The 20523-nt window shown below is 65.5% G+C and overlaps 1 protein-coding gene across 2 annotated transcripts in view; it reads right to left on the bottom strand.

The window, feature by feature from the left end:
• The window catches only part of SDK2 (sidekick cell adhesion molecule 2), a 186274-nt gene that overhangs the window by 22877 nt on the left and 142874 nt on the right, over window positions 1-20523 (bottom strand). Inside the window, exons 22-37 of one of the 2 annotated variants that reach the window (XM_084862127.1) lie at window positions 20136-20257; window positions 19068-19177; window positions 18806-18956; window positions 17546-17783; window positions 16499-16614; window positions 15615-15804; window positions 14051-14149; window positions 13113-13307; window positions 12096-12297; window positions 10186-10289; window positions 9612-9682; window positions 8669-8804; window positions 7035-7091; window positions 5815-5916; window positions 4913-5028; window positions 1865-2051 (exon numbers count right to left, since the gene is read on the bottom strand). In XM_084862127.1, the coding sequence (XP_084718253.1) occupies window positions 1865-2051; window positions 4913-5028; window positions 5815-5916; window positions 7035-7091; window positions 8669-8804; window positions 9612-9682; window positions 10186-10289; window positions 12096-12297; window positions 13113-13307; window positions 14051-14149; window positions 15615-15804; window positions 16499-16614; window positions 17546-17783; window positions 18806-18956; window positions 19068-19177; window positions 20136-20257 (2196 nt within the window). The remainder of the gene's footprint in view (window positions 1-1864; window positions 2052-4912; window positions 5029-5814; window positions 5917-7034; window positions 7092-8668; window positions 8805-9611; window positions 9683-10185; window positions 10290-12095; window positions 12298-13112; window positions 13308-14050; window positions 14150-15614; window positions 15805-16498; window positions 16615-17545; window positions 17784-18805; window positions 18957-19067; window positions 19178-20135; window positions 20258-20523) is intronic. The other variant, XM_084862128.1, reaches the window with a different exon arrangement.

The following is a 20523-nucleotide window of genomic DNA, read 5'->3' as shown; positions in this document are numbered from 1 at the left end:
CGTCTCCAGCCTCTGATGCCCCTGGTCCGGCGGCGGGGGGACCCTGGGAAGCATCACGTCCTGGCCACCCTTGTTCACCACGGCGTAGGGGCACCCCGCCCGCCCATGCCCAGGGCTTCCGGAGGCTCCGGGGGAATCTGCCTGAGACGTGGCTGTGGGCAGTGCACAGAGGGCTGGCTCCACCCCTGTGACAGCAGAACCCCCACCTCATGCTCCTGTTGTCCCAGCCCTGCCCCGCCACCCAGCCTCCTCCCTGGACTCCCTGCCTCCATCCTCTCCCCACATCAGGCTGTCTTTTGAACAGCGGTCAGAGCGATCTTTCAAAAACTCAATCCAGCCCAGCCCGCATGGCTCAGGGATTGAGCACTGAGCTATGAACCAGGAGGTCATGGTTCGGTTTGATTCTTGATCAGGGCACATGCCCGGGTTTGTGACTCAATCCCCAGTAGGGGGCGTGCAGGAGGCAGCTAATCAATGATTCCCTCTCATCATTGACGTTTCTCTCTCTCCCTCTCCCTTCCTCTCTGAAATCAATACAAATATATAAAAAATAAAAATAAAAACACAACCGAAACCGATTTGGCTCAGTGGATAGAGCTTCGACCTGCGGACTGAAGGGTCCCGGGTTCGATTCCGGTCAAGGGCATGTACCTTGGTTGCCGGGTCATCCCCAGTAGGGGGTGTGCAAGAGGCAGCTGAGCGATGACTCTCTCTCATGGATATTTTTAACTCTCTATCCCTCTCCCTTCATCTCTGTAAAAGATCAATAAAATATATTTTAAAAAAATAATAAAAAATAAAAACACGAACCAGACCCCGTTGCCCAGCCGCTTCGACCTGCCAGTGGCTCTCGTCACACTTAGATCACCCCCCGGCCGCCAGGCCCTCCAGAGCCGGATGCCCGTGTCCTCGCCAGGCCCCTGGCTTCCTCTCGGTCCCCCATCCCCTCCGCCTCCAGGCCTCGGCACCTGCCAGCCCCTCGGCCGGAACCCCCTCCCCCTGCACCTCCCACGGCCCCCTCTGCTGCCAGCTCAGATGTCACCCCTCAGGGACGCCTCTGCAGGCAAACCTGCCCACAGCCAGCTGTCCGTCCCCTGCCTCCGTCCTCGTCCCCGGCACAGCCGCCAGAGTAAATGCACCTCTGTGCTGGGTGTGATCTGTCTCCGCCCGAGGGGTGGGGTGGGGGGTGGGTCAGTTTCCCTCACGGTTGTGGTCCCAGCACCTGGCACAGGCAGGTGGGAACAGGCAGGGAGAAGGGGGCTAGCTGGGCCTGGACTGGCCATGAGCTAGGCGGGCTACAGGGGCACGATGGTGTGTGTGTGTGATATGTGTGTGTGTGGTGTGTGTGTGTGTGTGTGTGTGAGTGTATGAGTGTGTGTGGTGTGTGGTGTGTGTGTGTGGTGTGTGTGTGTGTGTGCATGTGTATGAGTGTATGAGTGTGTGTGGTGTGTGTGTGTGGTGTGTATGTGTGGTGTGTGGTGTGTGTGGTGTGTGTGTGTGAGTATGTGTGTGTGTGTGTGTGTGTGGTGTGTGGTGTGTGGTGTGTGTGTGTGTGTGTATGAGTGTGTGTGTGTGTGAGTGTGTGTGGTGTGTGGTGTGTGGTGTGTGGTGTGTGGTGTGTGTGGTGTATGTGTGGTCTGGGGGCTCTCCCCAAAGCTGTACGGAGAAACCTTCTCTCTGAGCACCCACATTGGCCTCTCTTTGGGGGCCATGGAGGGCATCCCAGGGGCCTGGGTACCCCGCCCCGATGTCTCAGGGGGTGGCGCCAGGTTGCTGCGTCCACTCCTCCCGAGCCCAGCGGCCAGGGCCAGAGGCCCCTCCCCGCCCCCAGGGCGCCCCCTCCTCCCCTCGGCGCTCTCCCCACCTGCTTGCTGGGTCTGGCCGCGGGTGGGGGTGCTGCGGGGCCCCTCCCCCGCGGCGTTGAAGGCCGCCACGCTGACCATGTAGGCGGTGTAGCCCGTCAGGTTCTTGAGCTTCACGCCGGTCTCCGCCAGGAAGAGCGTCTTCACGCGCTCGGTGAGGTTCTGCCGCTGGGCCTCCCAGAAGTAAATCTGCGGACACGGACGGGGCGGGAGGGGCGGACAACAGCGGCTCAGAGACCCCGGGGTCTCAGGACGCCTGCACCGGAGCCGCCCGCACACCGGGACGGAGGTGTGAGCGAGCGGCCGGGACAGTGTCGAAGCATTGAAGAGCGTAGCAACCCTTCCAGAACCTTCCTTTTCTAACGCTACAGTGTCTGCTGGTCTGGGCCCCTTCCGCGGGCGCAGACCTGCTGTGTGTTCATGGTGGTGCAGGCAGGACCTGCAGCAACGGAAGGTAAGCACAGAGGAGGGTCCACCCAACTGAGAGCGGGGCTCGAGGACCAGGGGGTCGTATCTCCTGGGTGCTGGGCAGGGATGCAGGGTGTGTTGACACGCCCCACGGGCACCCTGCAGTTTGCAGAGCCAGCTGCAGAAGCTGGCTGGCCTGGAGCGGCATGACCCCAGCGCACCATTGACTAAGGCTGTGATGGCTGGTGGGGGATGAGTGGGCGTTTGTCGCCACCTGCTGGCGGAAGATGTTTCTGCTGCCACTGGCCCAATTTCTCCGTTAGCCCGGAGGAAGCTAATCAGAGTGGGCAAGCGCTCACTAGAGTTTCAGCCTGGCCTGTGCCAACGCCTGCGACAATGCCTGCGCCATCATCCAGCTGCTGGGACATGCTCGTCGCTCCTGCTGCCCTCACGCCCCATGTGCACCGCGTCAGCACGTGTGGACAGCTCTACCCTTCACCTGGGACCCACACTACCGCCCCGTCTCAGCTCAGCCACCACCAGGTCTCATGTGGAAGCCGCTTCATGGCTCTGTGCCCACTGCTTTCAGACACCTCCCTGCACCGCAGCCAGCCTGCCCTTTCAAGACCCAGGTCACTCACATCCCTCCTTCTGCCCCAAACCTTCCCTGCCCTCTGTCACCTCATTCAGAGTCAGGGCGCGCCCCGGTCACTGCCCAGACCCACGTCCCTTCACGCTGCTCCCCCGCTCACTCGGAGACTCACAGGACTGTTTGCTGGCCACGGACCCCAGGACCTTTGCACATCCGTGTTCTCTTTCTGGGACTCTCCTCTTCGGGGTCCACGTGCTTCAGGTCCTGCTAGCCTTCGTGCTTCCTCAAGTGCCAGCTTCCCGCTAAGTCCCGCCCTGACAAACCTACTCACCCTCCCACACCGCCCCTCGGTCTCTCCCCGCGTAACCCGCTCCATTCGCCGCCACCTGCCGCCGCCGCTTGTTTTGAACATGGCCCGTCTCCTTCCCGGACAATCTGCCTCCACGGGGACCGAGAGCACGGCTGGGCGTGAAGCAGGTAGGTGCTCAGGAAGCAGCCGCGGGGACGGGCCTGCCCGTCCACCGGGCACAGCCCGGCCTCACCCGTGTGCCGTCCGTCTCAGCCGTGCTCACCGGCCCGGGAACCCGCACACGGTTCACGGCAATGGACGTGGCTGCTGATCCACGTCTGGGAGGTGGACATTCCATTTCCGCAGTTAACACCCGTGGCCGCGAGGTTTCCCCGAGCACGCAGACGGCTGCAGGTCTGTGTGTGCATGTGTGTGTGTGTGTGTGTGTGTGTGTGTGTGTGTGGGGAGGGCATACGGCGTCTGCGCACCCACACGCTTCCTGGGTCTGCCCGTTCGCAGGAGGCTCCCACGTCTCGCCCGCCTGGGGGCTGCCACCCTCCGCAGGCTCCGCCCGGCTCCCGGCTCCCCGGGAGGCATATGCTCCGGCGCAGTATTTAGCGCTCCCAGCTGGCACTCCCGGGCGAGGGCTCCAGGGGTCATCCGTCCTCAGCGCTTCCTTGGCAGGTGTCTTCCCCCCTCCCTCCCGCCTCCTTCGCCCCAGACGGAGAGAGACGCCCACTCCGGAGTCCGTCTCAGACCAGGGCCACCAGCACGCACCAGCTCCGAGCTGGGGTGAGCCCGGCGCCTTTCCGGAGACTCGGTTCCTGCCTGCGCGGGGACGGCCGAGCCAGGGGACCACGGGCCCCTTGCGGGCCTCAGGCCACACCTGCCACTGCCTGGGCCCGTGGCCGGCAAACTCGTCAGTCACCAGAGCCAAATATCAACAGCACGACGATTGGAATTTCTTGTGAGAGCCAAGTTTTTTAAACGTAAACTATCTAGGTAGGTACATTTTTAGGAACTTAATGAGGGTGCTCCTGAGCTCGCCTTTGATAAAAACTCAAGGGGCCAAAAAGCCCTATGTGGCTTGTGAGCCCCAGTTTGCCGACCACTGGCCCGGGCTGTCCCCTGGACACTGGAACAGGAGGCAGGCTCCAGCTCCTCCGGTGGCTGTGTGCTCAGTGCTCCCTCTCCGCTCCCGGTGGCATGGTGGCCAGCACACCTGGGGTCTGATTCTCTGCCACCTGCTATTTCTGTGGCCTGGCCGGGTCACCGGAACTGGGCCTCAGTTTCCTCATCTGTGCGATGGGCACACACATGGACCATCTACCAGCGTCCCAGGGCTTTCAAGAGGATGAAGGAGTCCTAAAGGGCCCTGTGACGTGTGGGGACTAACGGACTCCTGTCCTAACAGGCGGCGTCAGTACAGATTTAAAACATCTTTTAAAATAGAGATTTAGGCAGCGGCCATCCACTTAAGCATCACTGTAATGAGAGTTGGCCAAACAGCCATGTTGCATGGGTCTGACATTGGCGCTGGGAGCCGGGGGGGGGGGGGGGGGGGGGGGGGGGGGGGGGGGGGGGGGGGGGCTGGGAGGGCGGGGCCTGGGTGGGGCACAGGCGGGCGGACTTTTGTCCTGTGGGCTGTGCACACACAGCGGGTGCAGGCCCGGGAGCCTCTCCCCCCACCTCCCCTGGGCCGCCCCCAGCCCCCCGTCCGGCCTGTGCCCCCGGACCCTCTCCTTGGCCGAGCGCCCGTACCTTGTAGCCCTGGATGTCTCCGTTCTGGCTCTCCGGCGGGGGAGGCTCCCACGTCACGTCCAGCTGCGTGGCCGTGGGGCCGTGGACGGCCACGTTGCGGGGCGCCATCGTGGGCACTGGAGGGCGGGAGGGGAGGTCAGGGTGCGGGGCCAGCGGCTCCCGGGGGAGGAGGAGGCGGGCGGGGCCTCGTGGGGGAGGGAGAGGCGGGCGGGGGCCCGTGGGGGCGGGAGAGGCGGGCGGGGGCCCGTGGGGGCAGGAGAGGCAGGAGGGGGCCCGTGGGGGCGGGAGAGGCGGGCGGGGCCCGTGGGGGAGGGAGAGGCGGGCGGGGCCGTAGGGGCGGGAGAGGCGTGGGGGGGGCCGTGGAGGAGGGAGAGGTGGGCGGGGCCGTAGGGGCGGGAGAGGTGGGCGGGCCCGTGGGGGCGGGAGAGGCGGGCGGGGCCCGTGGGGGAGGGAGAGGCGGGCGGGCGCCCGCGGGGGCGGGAGAGGCTGGCGGGGCCCGTGGGGGAGGGAGAGGTGGGCGGGGCCGTAGGGGCGGGAGAGGTGGGCGGGGCCGTGGGGGAGGGAGAGGTGGGCGGGGCCCGTGGGGGAGGGAGAGGTGGGCGGGGCCCGTGGGGGAGGGAGAGGTGGGCGGGGCCGTAGGGGCGGGAGAGGTGGGCGGGGCCCGTGGGGGAGGGAGAGGTGGGCGGGGCCGTAGGGGCGGGAGAGGTGGGCGGGGCCCGTGGGGGAGGGAGAGGTGGGCGGGGCCCTGGGGGAGGGAGAGGTGGGCGGGGCCCGTGGGGGAGGGAGAGGTGGGCGGGGCCGTAGGGGCGGGAGAGGCGTGGGGGGGGCTGTGGAGGAGGGAGAGGCGGGCGGGGCCGTGGGGGAGGGAGAGGCGGGCGGGGCCCTCGGGCAGCGGCACTCACCGGCCTCCCCCACGAAGACCTCCTGCGGGGCGCTCAGGGGCCCCTCGCCCACGGCGTTGTACACCGTCATGCGGATCTCGTAGCGCCGGTGCTTGTTCAGGTCTGGGGTGGCGAGAGGTGGTGGGGGAATACAAAGAGGTCAGGGTCCCGCCGGGGCAGAGCCATGGAGGTGGGGCTGTGGGGCGGCTGGAGGATGTGCCCTGTGATGCTGGTCCCCAAGGGGAGACTCGGGAAGAGCAGTAAGAGGAGGCCTGGGAACCGGGACCAGGTGATGCTGGCTGGCTTCCTGGCCCGGGGGGCCCTCGGGCACGGGGTTGAGACGGAAAGGGGCACTCTTCATGTTTGTGTCAGGTCACGGGCGAGAACCACGGCTGCCCCGGGCACACCGGGTCACGGGTCACTCCTCCCCCGCCTGTCCTGGGTCACAGGTCACTCCTTCCCCACATGGCAGATGCTAAAGGTTTCCAGCGCCTGACAGGGGGCTCAGCCCTGAGGGAAGGGGTGTGTTGGATGTGAACTCTGGGCTGAGAAACTGCGTTTTTTTTCCTGGGGCTGGGCACCCGGGTGAGATGCCTGGACAGAAGCCGGGCGGGAAGCAGGTACAGGAAATGGGCTCTCACATCCCGGGTGGGTCCCGGGTGGGGGACCCTGTTCCTGCTGGGGTCGTGGCTGATCACCCATCTCCCTCCCGGGGTGCACATCTTCCCTCTGGAGTGGGAGTGGGGAGCGGGCCGTGCGGCCACCGGTGGAGGGAGGAAGGAGAGGGACAGGTCAGTCCCACAGAGTGGGGGTCCCGTGTCCGAGGCCCCTGGACTCCGGGAACCCCAGCTGGGGCTGGAGAAACAGGACCAGGGGCCGGCCATGTGCAGGCAGCAAGGTTTCCTGGTCCCTGGAGGGAAGTGGGGGGGTCCCTGCTCCCCCCACGGCTGGGGCTGGGCCAGAAGACAGAGCCCAGTCGGGGTGCCTCTGCTGGGCCCGTCGGGCGGCAGTGACAGGGACACGGCAGTGACAGGGACACGGCAGTGACAGGAACACGGCAGTGACAGGGACACGGCAGTGACACAGCCCCCGGGATGGCCCCACTGCCCCCAGCCCAGCACACAGCCCAGAGCGGGCTGCTCTCCTGTGCCGCACCCCACGGACGGAGGCCTGGAGGCCAGCTCCCCATTCCTGCGGCGGGCGCGGGCCCCGGACGGAGCCGCCGTACATGCAAGACTTACTGTCCAGCTCGTACTGCGTGAGGCCGGGCCGGCTCAGGTTCCGCATGGAGAACAAGGCTACCGGGCGGGGAGGTGCGGGGACGGGGGGCGGGGGGAGACAGCAGACAGCGGAGGTTAGTACACACTCCCCTCTACCAAGACCCCAATGAGGGGGGATAGGACGGAGAGAGGGGACGGGTCCCTGATGCTGAGCGAGGCGCCAGTGCTGGCCCTGCCCCGTGTGCGCTGGCCTGAGGTCCCGGGGTGCCCGGAGCCCCCTGAAGCCCAGCACCCCTGGGGACACGCCGGGGGGACCTTCTGGCCCCCACTCGTCCCCTGGCCTCCGCTCCTGCAAACCACCGCCAGGCAGTGGCCGTGGATGTCCTCATCGGAACCGGGAACTAGTTTCCCGCCCGGAAACAGGACTAGGAATCAGGGGCCACAGGAAAGTCACAAGTACGTGGCTGCTGAATGAATACACAGACAACGCAGGCCTCGGACCCGCTACTCCCGAGGTTTTCTATTAAGGTAAGGTAACCAGACGTCCTGCTTTTGGCGGGACAGTCCCGATTTTTAACAATTTGTCCCGCGTCCCGCGTTTTAAAAAAGTCCCAATTTCAATTTGTCCCGCGTCCCGCGCTGTTTTTAAAAAGGCCAAAAATTGGGACTTTTTAAAAAACGGTGTGGGACGCGGGACAAATTGTTAAAGGTCGGGACGGGACATCTGGTCACCTTATATTAAGGCGCCTGTGCTACGCAGTCCATCAGAGACCAGGCAGGGAAGGTCCAGGGCAAGTATGGGAGGAAAATCCACAGCCGAGAGGATCTTAAAGGGCCCGGCCCGCCTGCTCGCCTCTGTTCCGGTGAGTGGTCCCACCTCCCACCTGGGCACCCAGGTCCTCGGGGCTCCGCCCTCTCCCTCCTGTCCCCGTCCCTGGCCTGCGTCCGTCATGGAGCCCAAGGCACGCCACCTCCGACACCGGCCCCCCCTGTCCCATCCCGAGCCGGTCACCCCGGCCCCAGCCTCACGCTCTTGCCCACGTTCCTGTATTCGCCTCCCTCTGACCTCCCTGCCTCTGCCCCCCAATCACCAGCCATCACGCCTCCGACACGACCCTCCTAAACCCCAAAGGCAACAGGTCATTCCCTCTCGCCTCTCCCTGGATGCCCCCTTCCCCAGAGGCAGGCTGGGCCTGAGGGGCCCAGAGCAGAGCAGGGACCTCCCTGGACCCCGAGGGGGCCGGGCTGCTGCCCGTGGGCGGGGACCAGGCGTGGCTATTGGTCCTCCTCCCCACCCCAGGCCCTTTGCACATGACCGGCTCGCCCTGTCCCACTGGACCGGTTGCCATGGAACCCTCCATCCGTGCCCATCCCCCCGGGAAGCCTTTTTTGACACTGGCCTGGGCTCTCCTGGGGTATGTCCTCCCAGCCTCGGCGCCCTGAGAGGGAGGGCAGGGACCCTGTCTGTCTGTCTGGTCCCCGGTGTCCAGGGCCTAGAGAGGGTGCTCAGTGACCGAAGGGGACAGGGGTGAGAGGCACACACGGGGGTGGACGGCAGGGTTTCGGGTTAGCGTGATTCCAGGAAGCCGAGAGCTTTAGGCAGGCGAGCTGCCCCCCTCCCTTGCCCCGCCCCCCGGCCCCGCAGTGCCACTCACAGGTCAGCTCCGTCCACCTGGCCCCCGGGTTGTTGACGCCGCGCAGCGTGAAGCCCCTCAGGCCCTCGTACGGCAGCTCCCGGTACCGGACCCGGAAGCCCAGGAGGATGCCGTTGATCTTGTCCTCGGCCGGCGGCTGCAGGGAAGGGAGCGGGGAATGGAGAGGGGCCGGGACCCTGCAGCTCACCCTCCGCCGCTCTGCTCCTCCCGCCCTCTCTCCCCATCCTGCCTCCCGAGGCCACAGAGCAGAAAAGGAGTCAAAATGACACTGAGCCTTTTTAATGCACAAGGTCATTCCCTCCTCGCAGCATGCCCTACGAGGGAAGGGAGGGCGCCTAATGGAGCAGGAAGGCACAGCTCAGAGAGGGTGAGGAACTTGCCCAAGGCCATACAGCATCCCCGGGGCCCCAGCCGGACCCTGGATCCTCTCACAGAGGTGGACCTCGCCTGGGAGTCGCCGGACACGGTCACCAGCCACCCTCAGCCTGCTGACCCCTCTGCCTGGCAAGCCAGGTCCCCTCCAGCTCTTAGGCCGGAACAAGGGCAGATGCACTCTCCCCCCGATATCGGCCCCCCGCTTCCCACCCTCCCTGCCCCTCGTTCGTGTCTCCTTTGCTTTCTGCTCTCGTCCGCAGCCGAGAAGAACAAGCTTCGGAGACGGTGAGAGCTACTTTTTACACCTCTCTTAAAAGCCCCGCTGAAACCACTCGGCCCTTTACTTGATCCTTAATTGCATCCCTAGCGGCTGCGGGCATCTCTCTCCCGCTTCGCCACCACGGCCCCACCTGCTTCCAGCTGCCTCCGTCACGGTCATCTGAGGGATGGAGCCTTGGGCTGGGGGGCAGGGGGAAGGCGGGTCCCGCCCTGTTTTCTCTTTAAGGGCTTTCCCTGCAGGGGGGCTGCAGGGGGCCCTGGTGCCCGCCCCTCCCTGCGACAGCCTCACCTGCCAGCGGATCAGCACGGAGGTGGTGGTGTGGGGCGTCACTGAGAGGATGGTGGGCGCTTCGTCAGGGGCTGGGGAGAGAGGCGGACGGGTGAGCGCTGGGGGCGGGGACTGAGGCCCCGGGAGGACACGGAGCTGTGGGCGGCTCCGCCTCAGGGGCCCCCACCGCGGCCCCCACCGCCCCAGCTTCTGCAGAGCCAAGGGCCAGGGTGGAGGGAGCGAGGGGCTGGGACTGACCACAGCCCAAGGGCCCAGTGCCCCCTCCTCTCTGTTCATAAAGCCACAGGCCTCCGCCCCGGCCCCCGAGGCCCCCCACTCCCGTTCGCTGGTTTTCCTGGGTTGGCCACCAGCTTGAGGGAGATCAGAGGAGAAATACACCGGGAGCCAGGCTGGCTGTGGGCGCTGAGCCCCAGGCAAAGGCCCCTCTGGCCCAAACCTCCTTCCACTTTGGCCCCCTCCACCCTCCCGAGCCGACAACGGGCCCAACAGGCCCCTCCCCCCGGAGGAGGGCACCTCGCGCTCAGGAGGTGCCCAGCGGACCAGGAGAAAGACACCCAAGGGTGGGGGCACTGACCGGCCTGCAGGGTGGTCAGCGGCTCCGACTCCTCGCTGAACTCACTGTCCCCGATGTCGTTGGTCGCCTTCACTCGGAACTTGTAGGACGTGAAGGGCTTGAGCCTGGTGGGGCACCGGGCTCAGTGAGCGGGGGCTCCCTAATTGCCTTGCCGCCTCGTCCTCTCCGCTTGGGGCGAAGGGCAGGGCTGTGGACCCATTGCACAGATGGGGACATCGAGGCTCAGAGAGCAGGTCTGTCACGTGGGACAATCAGGGGCCAGGCCCTGAGCTCCCAGGCTGGCCCTAGACCGTGCCAGCATGGGGTGTGGCCACCCCTTTAGCTCCATTAGAAGCCAGAGGTCCCCAGGAGGGAGGGTTCCCGGGGGGGATGGTCCCCGGGAGGAAGGGTCCCCAGGAGGGAGGTCCCCGGGGGGAGGGTTCCCAGGAGGGAGGGTCCCGGGGGGGATGGTCCCCGGGAGGAAGGGTCCCCAGGAGGGAGGTCCCCGGGGGGAGGGTTCCCAGGAGGGAGGGTCCCGGGGGGGAGGGTTCCCAGGAGGGAGGGTCCCGGGAGGGAGGGTCCCCAGGAGGGACCCTCTGCATATTTCTTGCCTCGAAGGAGGAACACCAGCAGCTTCCCCTCCGGGAACTGCCATCCCTTTCCCGAATTCAGTAAATTTAGGAGAAGGGTCGTGGCTCTCAAGGGTTAACCACCCTTCCTCTCTCCCAGCCTCATGTCCTCTCCAGGCAAACGGCTTCCTTTTTGATTTACTGGGAGGAAAGGATCGCTCAAAACTCCCGGTCACGTCAACCGGAGCGAAAAACACGACCCACCAGGATGCCATTGAAGCCGGCGTCCAGGGGGCAAAGGGGGAAGCTCTGCTCCCTGTCAGAGAGGAGCTGCAGGGGCCGCCTGGCAGGAGAAGCCGCTAATGAGGGACGGAGCGCTCGGCTGCGGCTTCCAGGCTCCAGAAATGGATAATGAGGAGGCCGCTGTGGCAGGCCCCAGAGAGGGGCGGGCGGTTAGGACTGAGCTGCGGGGCTGAGCGTGCAGGAGAGAGGTCCTGGGCGGAGGTGCCACTCGGGCACTGCAGAGCGGTCTAAGCAGGGGTGGGGGTTGGGGGGTGGGATGGGGGGTGGAAGGGGGGGTGAGGTGGGGGTGGGGGTTGAGGGGTGGATGGGGGTTGAGGTGGGGGGGTGGGGGCTGTGGGGTGGGATGGGGGGTGGAAGGGGGGGTGAGGTGGGGGGTGGGGGTTGAGGGGTGGATGGGGGTTGAGGTGGGGGGTGGGGGTTGGGGGGTGGGATGGGGGGTGGAAGGGGGGGTGAGGTGGGGGGTGGGGGTTGAGGGGTGGATGGGGGTTGAGGTGGGGGGTGGGGGTTGGGGGGTGAAAGGGGGGGTGAGGTGGGGGGGTGGGGGTTGGGGGGTGGAAGGGGGGGTGAGGTGGGGGGTGGGGGTTGGGGGGTGGAAGGGGGGGTGAGGTGGGGGGTGGGGGTTGGGGGGTGGAAGGGGGGGTGAGGTGGGGGGTGGGGGTTGGGGGGTGGAAGGGGGGGTGAGGTGGGGGGTGGGGGTTGGGGGGTGGAAGGGGGGGTGAGGTGGGGGGTGGGGGTTGAGGGGTGGATGGGGGTTGAGGTGGGGGTTGGGGGTTGTGGGGTGGGTTGAGGGGTGGATGGGGGTTGAGGTGTGGGGTGGGGGTTGTGGGGTGGGATGGGGGGTGGAAGGGGGGGTGAGGTGGGGGGTGGGGGTTGAGGGGTGGGATGGGGGGTGGAAGGGGGGGTGAGGTGGGGGTGGGGGTTGAGGGGTGGATGGGGGTTGAGGTGGGGGTTGGGGGTTGGGGGGTGGAAGGGGGTGAGGTGTCGGGGGTGGGGTGGGGGTTGGGGCGTGGATGGTGGGTGAGGTGTGGGGGTGGGATGGGAGAGGGGCCGGAGACCCACCTGTCCACCACGCAGGCCGAGGCGTTGTGGCTCACGGAGGCGGCGTGCAGCGCCCAGCGGCCGGCCGGCAGCTCGCGGGCCTGCACCGAGTAGTAGCGCACGGGGGACAGCCCGTCGCTGCCCGGCTCCCAGGACAGCAGCACACTGCGCGCCCGCACGTCCTTCTGCCGCACCGCGGGCCTGCTGGGGGGCTGCGGGCGGGCTGCGGGCGGGGGAGCAGGTGAGCCGGCGGGGGGGGGGGGCGGTGCTCTGGTCTCAGGCCTGCCCCGCCCGACAGCCAGCACCTGTGTGGCTCCTGGCCCGTGCGGTCCCCAGGAGCCTGGGAATGTACACCTCCCCCCTTCCCGCCCCAGGGCAGCCCGGCAGAGCCTGGCAGTGAGGAGGCGCCCACATCGGCTCCTCTCCCTGCCCATTGGTGCTGAGAGGGGACCGGCCGGCCCCCTGCTGCTGAGAGGGACACAGGCCCCTTCCGTCCGTGGGACCTGGTGGAGGCCGCTGCCCGCCGGGTTTTCTGAGAACACGTCTAATTCACAGGCATGCAGGGTTCGGGTCTGCTTCTGGAAAGCCCCACAGCCCCACCTCGGGCGGCACCAGGGCTGCACACCACCCTCCGCCCGCCGGACACTCAGAAGCTGGTCTCGGCAACCTGCCCCTCAGAGAACCGGCAGCGGGGCAGGGGGCGGGGGCAGGGGGGCGGGAGCCCCGGGCTCCGAGAGAGCTGTTCAGAGTTCTCCCCGACAGCCTCGCCTCGCCCTCTCTGCCCGGGGCAGAGGTCAGGGGTCAGGGGTGCTGACCCATTGCACAGATGGGAACACCAAGGCTCAGAAGGCAGGCCTGTTACATGGGACACACTGGGGCCAGGCCTCGGGGGTGCCGAGCTCTCTTTGGCAGTCAGGCATGCGAGCCCCCCCAGACCTGGGCGAGGGGACCCCAGCAAGCTGAGCCCAGCCGTCCGTGGGGAGAGGGGGGGGGCCCTCAGCTGCCCCTCAGGCCTCCCCAGCCCCAGCGGGCAGTCACCTCTCTTCTCGGTGGTCACCACCAGGGCCTCGGCGGCCTCTCCCCAGCCCTTGCGGGTCTGGGCGGTGATGCGGAACAGGTAGACCGCCTCGGGCTTGAGGCCGGCGGCCGTGTACTGGCGGGCGCTGGGTGCCAGCACTTCCACAGAGGCCGTGTTGGCAGTGGTGGCGTTGAGCCGGTGTGTGACCTGGTAAGCTGGGGGGGGGAGGAGGAAGGACATGGGCTGAGCTGAGAAGCAGGACACAGGCCCCCCAGACCCCTGAGAAAAGGTCATTCCTTCCTCGGCCACCCCAACGTCTGCAGGGGGGCCACCTTGGCTGTGGTCCCTCTGCCTGAAGCCCTCTTGGTCACTCTTGGGACCTCAAGCTGCCTGTGGGGAGTGTGACGGTGGGGGCAGAGGGGGGGGCACGGACGGGGCTCTACCCACAGGGTCTGTGACCCACGTAACAGCCTCAGGCGGGGAAAGGGAGGCTCAGAGAGGGCCAGGGCAGCTGCTTGGAAGTGACTGAGCTGCAATTCCAACTCAGGTCTTCCCAATCCAGCCCACCTGCCTCTCCTCATCTCCAGTCTGCCCTCTGAGGCACCGATGTGACCCCGCCCCCCACCCCCGGGGGGTGGGGGTGGGGGGGAAGGGTTAGCTCCTGTGAGCATGGCTTTGCTGAGCCAGCCAGGGCGCCCCCACCTGGCCAGACGTGGGAACAGCAGCTGAGGTTTACCAGATGGCCCCTGCGCTGGCGACCTGGGACTCTTGAGGGAATCAAGTTAACCTGTGAGCCCCGACCTTGGCCTTGCCCTCCAGCTGCTGAGCTTTCTAGTGGGAGAACTGTTCTTGGGGGCGCCTCCTGGCTAGTTTTCCTCCGCCAACACCGGATTTGCCTCCTTGACACCGCGTGCCCCCGCCTTCCTGTGGCCGGGGCGCGGGGAGGGGACGGGCTCACCGAGAATGATGCCGTTGGGCGCCGCGGGGGGCTGCCAGATCAGCCGCACCGACGTGGTCCTCACCTCGGGGAACAGGATGCCCGTGGGTGGTCCCGGGACTGGGGGGACAGAGGAGAAGTGGGGGACAGTGAGCGAAGCTGCCGCTCAGCCCTGAGCCAGGTCAGCTCTGGCAGAGCCGCGTGGGGGGGCGCTCAGCTCCACAGAACCCGTGGGCGCTGCTCTGTGCCGGGCACCGTGACCTAACACAGTGTCCGCACACGATGCTATCGGAGGTCTCTGCCCTCAACATGGCCTGACTGGCAGCAGCGGGGAGGGACCGTTAGCTTGGTCTGTGCACATGTGCACACATCATGTCCATGCCTCAGAGCTGGGCAAGGAAGTCTGTGCTTAATTATCATTATTTTTATTTAAAAAATATTTATCCATTTCAGAGGGGAAGGGAGAGGGGGAGAGAGAGAGAGAAAGATGAATAATGAGAATCATCCATCGGCTGCCTCCTGCACGCCCCCTACTGGGGATCAGCCAGCAAAACGGACATGAGCCCTGACCAGGAATTGAACTGTGACCTCCTGGTTCATAGGGCAATGCCGAGCCACGCTGGTTGGGCAGGACTGTGCTTTAGAAGGTACCGCTCTGACTTCCTGCCCCCATGGGTGAAGCGGCTGGGGGAAGGGGGAGGGGGACATGACCACTCTGAGCCCACGCCACTCCTCTTTCTACACCTGGAATCCTTTGCCCAGACAGGCCCACGCCTGCTCCCAGGTCTGCACGCCTGGCTCCCAGGTCCACCCTTTAGGCGGGCACCTCTGGACGGAGGGGTGGCTCTTGGGTGCGTGTGGATGGGGGCCTGAGTGGCCCGGGCTAGAGGAGAGGAAGGGAGAAGCCCTGGGCAGGGGGGCACTCCTCCTGGGATGCCTCAGTACGCCCAGAAGTCTGAGATTTCTAAACTTGAACTTGGCCTTCTGGGTCCTATGGGGATATATTTGTCAAGGTAGGTGGACAGGACGCATTTAATTTAACAGCTCATTAGCTTGATTTATAACTTCAGACTCTGTGGGCATAGGTGTGTGGGCTTCCTCTTGCAGTCCTGTCTGGACCCCACAGATGTTTGTGGGGGGGAAGGGCAGTCTGTGAGCATGTGCGTGGGGAGAGGGAGGGGGCGGAGGACCGGTCCGGCTGCCTTTGCCGCAGGGAGGAATGCCCGGAGCCCCGCGGGCATCTCTCTCTTTTGCAAACCGGACCAGGGGGCTCGTGCTCAGGGAAAATCAAGCCCTTCCCTCCCACGGATCTCGATTCAAAGGCAAACCTGTCCCAGGTGAATAGGTCGTCAAAACAGGTGCAAAGTCTCAAAACAGGTGCAAAAATCTCTGTTCCGAACATTTGTCCCAGCGAGAGTGAGAGCGAGAGCGAGATCAGCTGCCAAACTGCCCGTGTGGCCCTCCCGTCCTTACAGAGGCGCAGTCTGTCATCAGCACCCCCTCCCAGGGGGCTGGTGACCCCCGCGGCTGGCTTCTCCCAGGAGCAGAGGGGGACCCAGGGGGCGGGGCAGGGCCGGGCACTCACCGTCGTCCAGCGTCCGCTCCAGGACGGGGGGCCGGCTGGGGCGGCCGTCCCCGACGCGGGTGAAGGCCAGCACCTGGACCTCGTAGAGCACGTACTTGCCCAGGCCCGCGAGCTGGACGCTGAGGGACGCGTTCCCTTCCACCAGCCAGACCCGGGGCTGCGGGTCCGAGTCCTTCTCCCGGTACAGCACCTGCCGGAGGGAGCCCAGCGCCGGTGAGGACCGCGCCTCGGCCTCGGCCTGGCTCTGCCCAGCCAGCCCGTCTCCTAAGTCCCCTGGGAGGGGTGGATGGGGCGGGTAGACTTGGGCTCCTTGCAGTGGCGTGGCCCCCGGGCGGCGTGGGGAACAGGAAAGTGGGGGACCCACAGACGCACTCAGCCAGGGAGCGGGGAGTTTCCTGAGGGAGCACCCAGAAAACGGGCCCAGAGAGGGCGTGTGACTTGCTCAGGGTCACACAGCCAGTGGTGGCAGAGCCGGGACCCGAAGGCACATCTCCCGACCTCCGGGCCGGGGCCGGAGGAGGCAGGTAGGCTGGGCTTTGGGGAAGGATTCTAGAAGATTCTAGAAGGTGATAGAAACGGACGCTGCGCCCACTGGAGCCCAGAGTGAGGCTTGGGGCACCCAGCGTGGCCTCCTGGGGGAGGCAGCACAGCCCTGAGGACCCCTTGCCTTCCCTGGAAGCCCCTCCCACCAAGGGAGGACTCTGGTTGCCAGGGCGACCGGTGGACGGGAAGCCAGACAGATCCCGGTGCCGCTCTGGAGGCAGAGCCTGGGCCCCGGGGGCGGGGCACCTGGGTCGGGGAGCCTGGGCCCAGGGGGCGGGGCACCTCGGTGGGGGAGCGGGCAGAGAGCCTGGGCCTCCTCCCGCCGGCCGGGCGGGACTCACCTTGTAGCCCAGCACCAGCCCGTTGCGCTCGGCCTCGGGGACGGGGCTCCAGCGCACCAGCATGCTGCTGGAGGTGGTGGCCAGCGCGGACACGTTGGCGGGGCCTGAGGAGGGGACTGAGGGAGAGAGGGGGCGGGGGCGGGGAGAAGGGTTAATGGGATTGGGCAGCGGACAGGAGGGGAGGGGGGCCTGGGGGAGAAAACGGGCTCAGTCCCCAGAGAGAGCATTTCCCTCCGAGATTCCTCCAGGCCGTGGCACGTCACAGGCGCTGTTTCTCCAGGTTAGGGTTTCCCCCTTCCCCGCTCCAGGCCGGGCCGCACAGCTGCCTTCGAAGCTGGGATGAGCCTGCATTTCCTGCCAGCACAGCAGGCAGAGCGGGCAGGGACGGGGAGGGAGGGACCTGCCAGTGCCAAGGTGCCTGGACAGAGCCACAGGGAGGAAACCACACGTGGACCAACGAGGCAGCCTGCAGGCTGGGGGCTCAGATTCTCTGGGTGAGCCCTTGCCAGGCCCCTGTGAGCTGCTGGTTGTGCTTCTGGAATGTTCTGGGAGCTAACCCAACCCCTACTCTATTTGGGTCTGTGCCCCGTTTCTTCCCCGGGCCCCACTCCACCCCCTAAGGCTCTTTCAGTAAGGTGACCAGACGTCCCACTTTTGGCGGGAAAGTCCTGATTTTTAACAATTTGTCCCGCGTCCCGCGGCGTTTTTAAAAAGTCCAGATTTTTGGAAAGAAATCGGGACTTTTTTAAAACACCGCCGGACGAGGGACAAATGGTTAAAAATCGGGACTATCCCGCCCAAAGCGGGACGTCTGGTCACCTTATCTTTCGGGCACCCCTGGTGTCAGAGTTCAGGTGAGGGCGGAGGGGAGGGACGGTGGGCACAGCCTGAGCAGCGGGAATAGCTGTGGGACGGGAGCACAGACAGAACAACGGTCCAGGTTTGTGCCCTTGGGAGGAGCGGAGGGCAGGGGGACAAAGGTGGGGCGTCCGGCCACAGACCCGGGGAGCCACGGATGGGTGGCTGGCTCGCTCCAGGGGGCGGTACCTGACTCCCGCGTCCGGCCCATCACCGCGGGGCTCCAGGGCCCGCTCCCGATGGCGTTGAAGGCCTGCACCTGCACACGGTACTCCGCCCACTCCTCCAGGTCCTCGATGGTGTACTCCCGCTCCACCCGGTCGGGGACCACGTGGCTCAGCACCTTGCCGCGGCCGTCCGCCCGGCTGTACTTGATCTTGTAGCCCACCGACTCGGGGTTCCCGTTGTACTCCATCTCCGGGAGCGGCTGTGGGAGGGTCGGGGGCGGGGCAGGACGGCTGTGAGGCCAGGCCCGCCCTGGGCACAAAGAACCGCCTGCCTCAGCATCCGCTTGGGGACTGAAAGGTCCCAAGTCCGATTCCGGTCAAGGGCATGTACCTTGGTTGCGGGCACATCCCCAGTAGGGGGTGTGCAAGAGGCAGCTGATCGATGACTCTCTCTCATCGATGTTTCTAACTCTCTATCTCTCTCCCTTCCTCTCTGTACAAAATCAATAAGATATATTAAAAAAAAAATAATTAAAAAAAAAAGAACCGCCCGCGCCTCCTCCTCCAGGGGGCCTCCAGGATTACTCCACCCACCGTCCTCAGATGATGGAACCGCGCCCGCATCTCCCTATCCCTCCGCGGCAGGCTCCAAGGAGCGGGGCACCCATTCTCTACTGTGCCGGTGACAGACGCACCGCCCTGCTCAGGGTGGCGGGCCCGGGAGGCAGGCCCACCAAGGCTGGCCGCCCCACACACAGATGAGCAGGGCCCTGGCTGTCTCTGCCACTCAGCTCCCGCCCTCAGGCTGTCCACGTGCACTTCCTTATCGCCCACACCTGAGGCCGGCAAACTGCGGCTCTTCCACACAAGACCACGGCCTGGGCAAGTCTGTTTCGAAGAAGTGGCGTTAGAAGAAGTTTTAAAAAATGTGGCTCTCGAAAAGCAATGTCAGTCGTTGTCCTGTTGGTATTTGGCTCTGTGGACTAACGAGTTTGCCGACCACCAGTCTACACCAGTGGTCGGCAAACATGCGGCTCTTTGGCCCCTGGAGTGTTCTAACGCCACTTCTTCAAAATAGACTCGCCCAGGCCGAAAACCGACTACTGCGCACGGGCCACGAAGTTCCAATCGCACTGTACGTGCGCGCCCGCACGCGGTGTTCTGTGGAAGAGCCACACTCAAAGGGCCAAAGAGCCGCGGTGGCCCCGTGGAGGCCAGGGCACCTTGGCGGGCGACAGGAATGGAGGGGACACCCCGCCCACGGCCCTCGGTGGGGCCTCACCGTCCAGCGGAGCCACAGGCTGGTCTCGCTGGCCGTGCGCAGGGTCACGTTGGCCGGGGCCATGTCAGGGGGCGCCTGGAGGGTCTGGATCTTTCTGGAAGGCTGGCTGGGAGGACTGGTGCCCACGATGTTCACCTGGCGCATGCGGAAGCTGGGGTAGGGACGGGGGTGAGCAGGATGGTGAGGGCAGGCCTCCAGAGCCAAGGCCCATCCCGGTCTGGGCAGGCCCCCCTCCCAAGCCCCCCTCCACCAGCCCCGTTACCTGTAGTGGGTGAAGGGGTTGAGGTCGGGCACCTCCATGGAGCGGGCATCGGGCTCGTTGGCGAGCTGGTGCACCAGCAGCCACTCCTCTCCCTCCCCGACCACGCCCACCTGGCGAGGGAGACACCCTTAGACCTGCCCACCTGCGGGCCCACGGCGGGCGCTCTGAGCCCCAGTGTCTAAGTCTTAGACTCTAAGAGGTACCAGCCCTGCCCTGGGAAGGCCCTGATTCAAACCCCGGGGCTCACCTCGAGGGCACCAGAGGGGGCCACCATCTGTCCAGGCTCTTAAGCGGGACTTCCTGTGTGACCCCCAGCCCGCCTGCATCTGAGTCTCGTGTTATAAACCCGCTCCTGTGCCCCGCCCTCGACCTAGCAGATCACGGAGGCTGGGACCCAGCAATCTGCATTCAATAACTCCCCTAGGTGATTCCCAGAACATCCTGGCAAGCTTCTAAAACCCCAGCTAGTCCGACCAGTCGTGGGTCAGGGGTTGAGCATCGACATATGAACCAGGAGGTCACGGTTCAATTCCCAGTCAGGGCACATGCCCGGGTTGCAGGCTCAGTTCCCAGTAAGGGGCGTGCAGGAGGCAGCTGATCAATGATTCTCTCTCATTACTGATGTTTCTCTTTCTATCTCCTTTCCTCTCTGAAATCAATAAAAATATGTATATTAAAAAAGAGAAAAAAAATCAATATATATATATATAAAAAGGCTAATAGGCAAAGTGTCCCCTTGGGAGTTCCACTGGGAAACCAGGAGTTTGATCGCTTTCTATGATGTGCGCTGGCCACCAGGGGGCGGTGCGAAAGGAAGGAAGGCTGCAGCCAGCAGCTGGAAGGCCCAGATCAACCCTGATCGCTGGCCAGGCCTAGGAACCCTACCGGTGCATGAATTTGGTGCACCGGGCCTCTAGTAATAAAGTAAAACCCTGGCTAAATCAGAACCAGAATTTCTGGGGGTGTGACTGGATGCTGGAACCCTTGAATGTTCCCCCCGCCCCTGCAGGTTGGAAGGGCTGGGGCGGCGAGCTCCCCGGGTGCCAGGGCCCCCGGCACCGGCCTCACCTGGGCCTCCACCAGCCAGCGGGAGATGGAGGTCTTCCCGTCGTAGCCCGGCTTGAACTGCAAGGTCACGGAGCGGGGGCCGATGTTGGAGATGCCCAGGTTGGTGGGGGGGCCGGGGAGTTCTGGAAAAGGCAGGCGGGGCGGGAGCGATTTGGGGGACGTGGGGCGAGAGGGACCTCGTGCCTCGCGGGACGGGACTCTCCGGGCACAGAGGGCACCGGGTCGCCCTTTTCCGAGGAGCCTCTGAGGAGGAAGGAGCATGGCGCGGCCTCATCCTGACACCTCAGTCCTTGTCCCTGCGTCCGAGGCTCACAGCCCGGGTCCTGAGACGGGCTTAGGGGCTGACGGGTCCCCCCAGGGAGGCTCCCGGGCCAGGGAACGAGCTGGG

The sequence above is a fragment of the Pipistrellus hanaki genome, assembly GCF_964339955.1.
Source record: "Pipistrellus hanaki genome assembly, chromosome: 16".
NCBI classification, from domain to species: domain Eukaryota; kingdom Metazoa; phylum Chordata; class Mammalia; order Chiroptera; family Vespertilionidae; genus Pipistrellus; species Pipistrellus hanaki.
The sequence above is the reverse complement of the archived record's forward strand: the minus strand, read 5'-3'. Positions and strand labels throughout refer to the sequence as shown.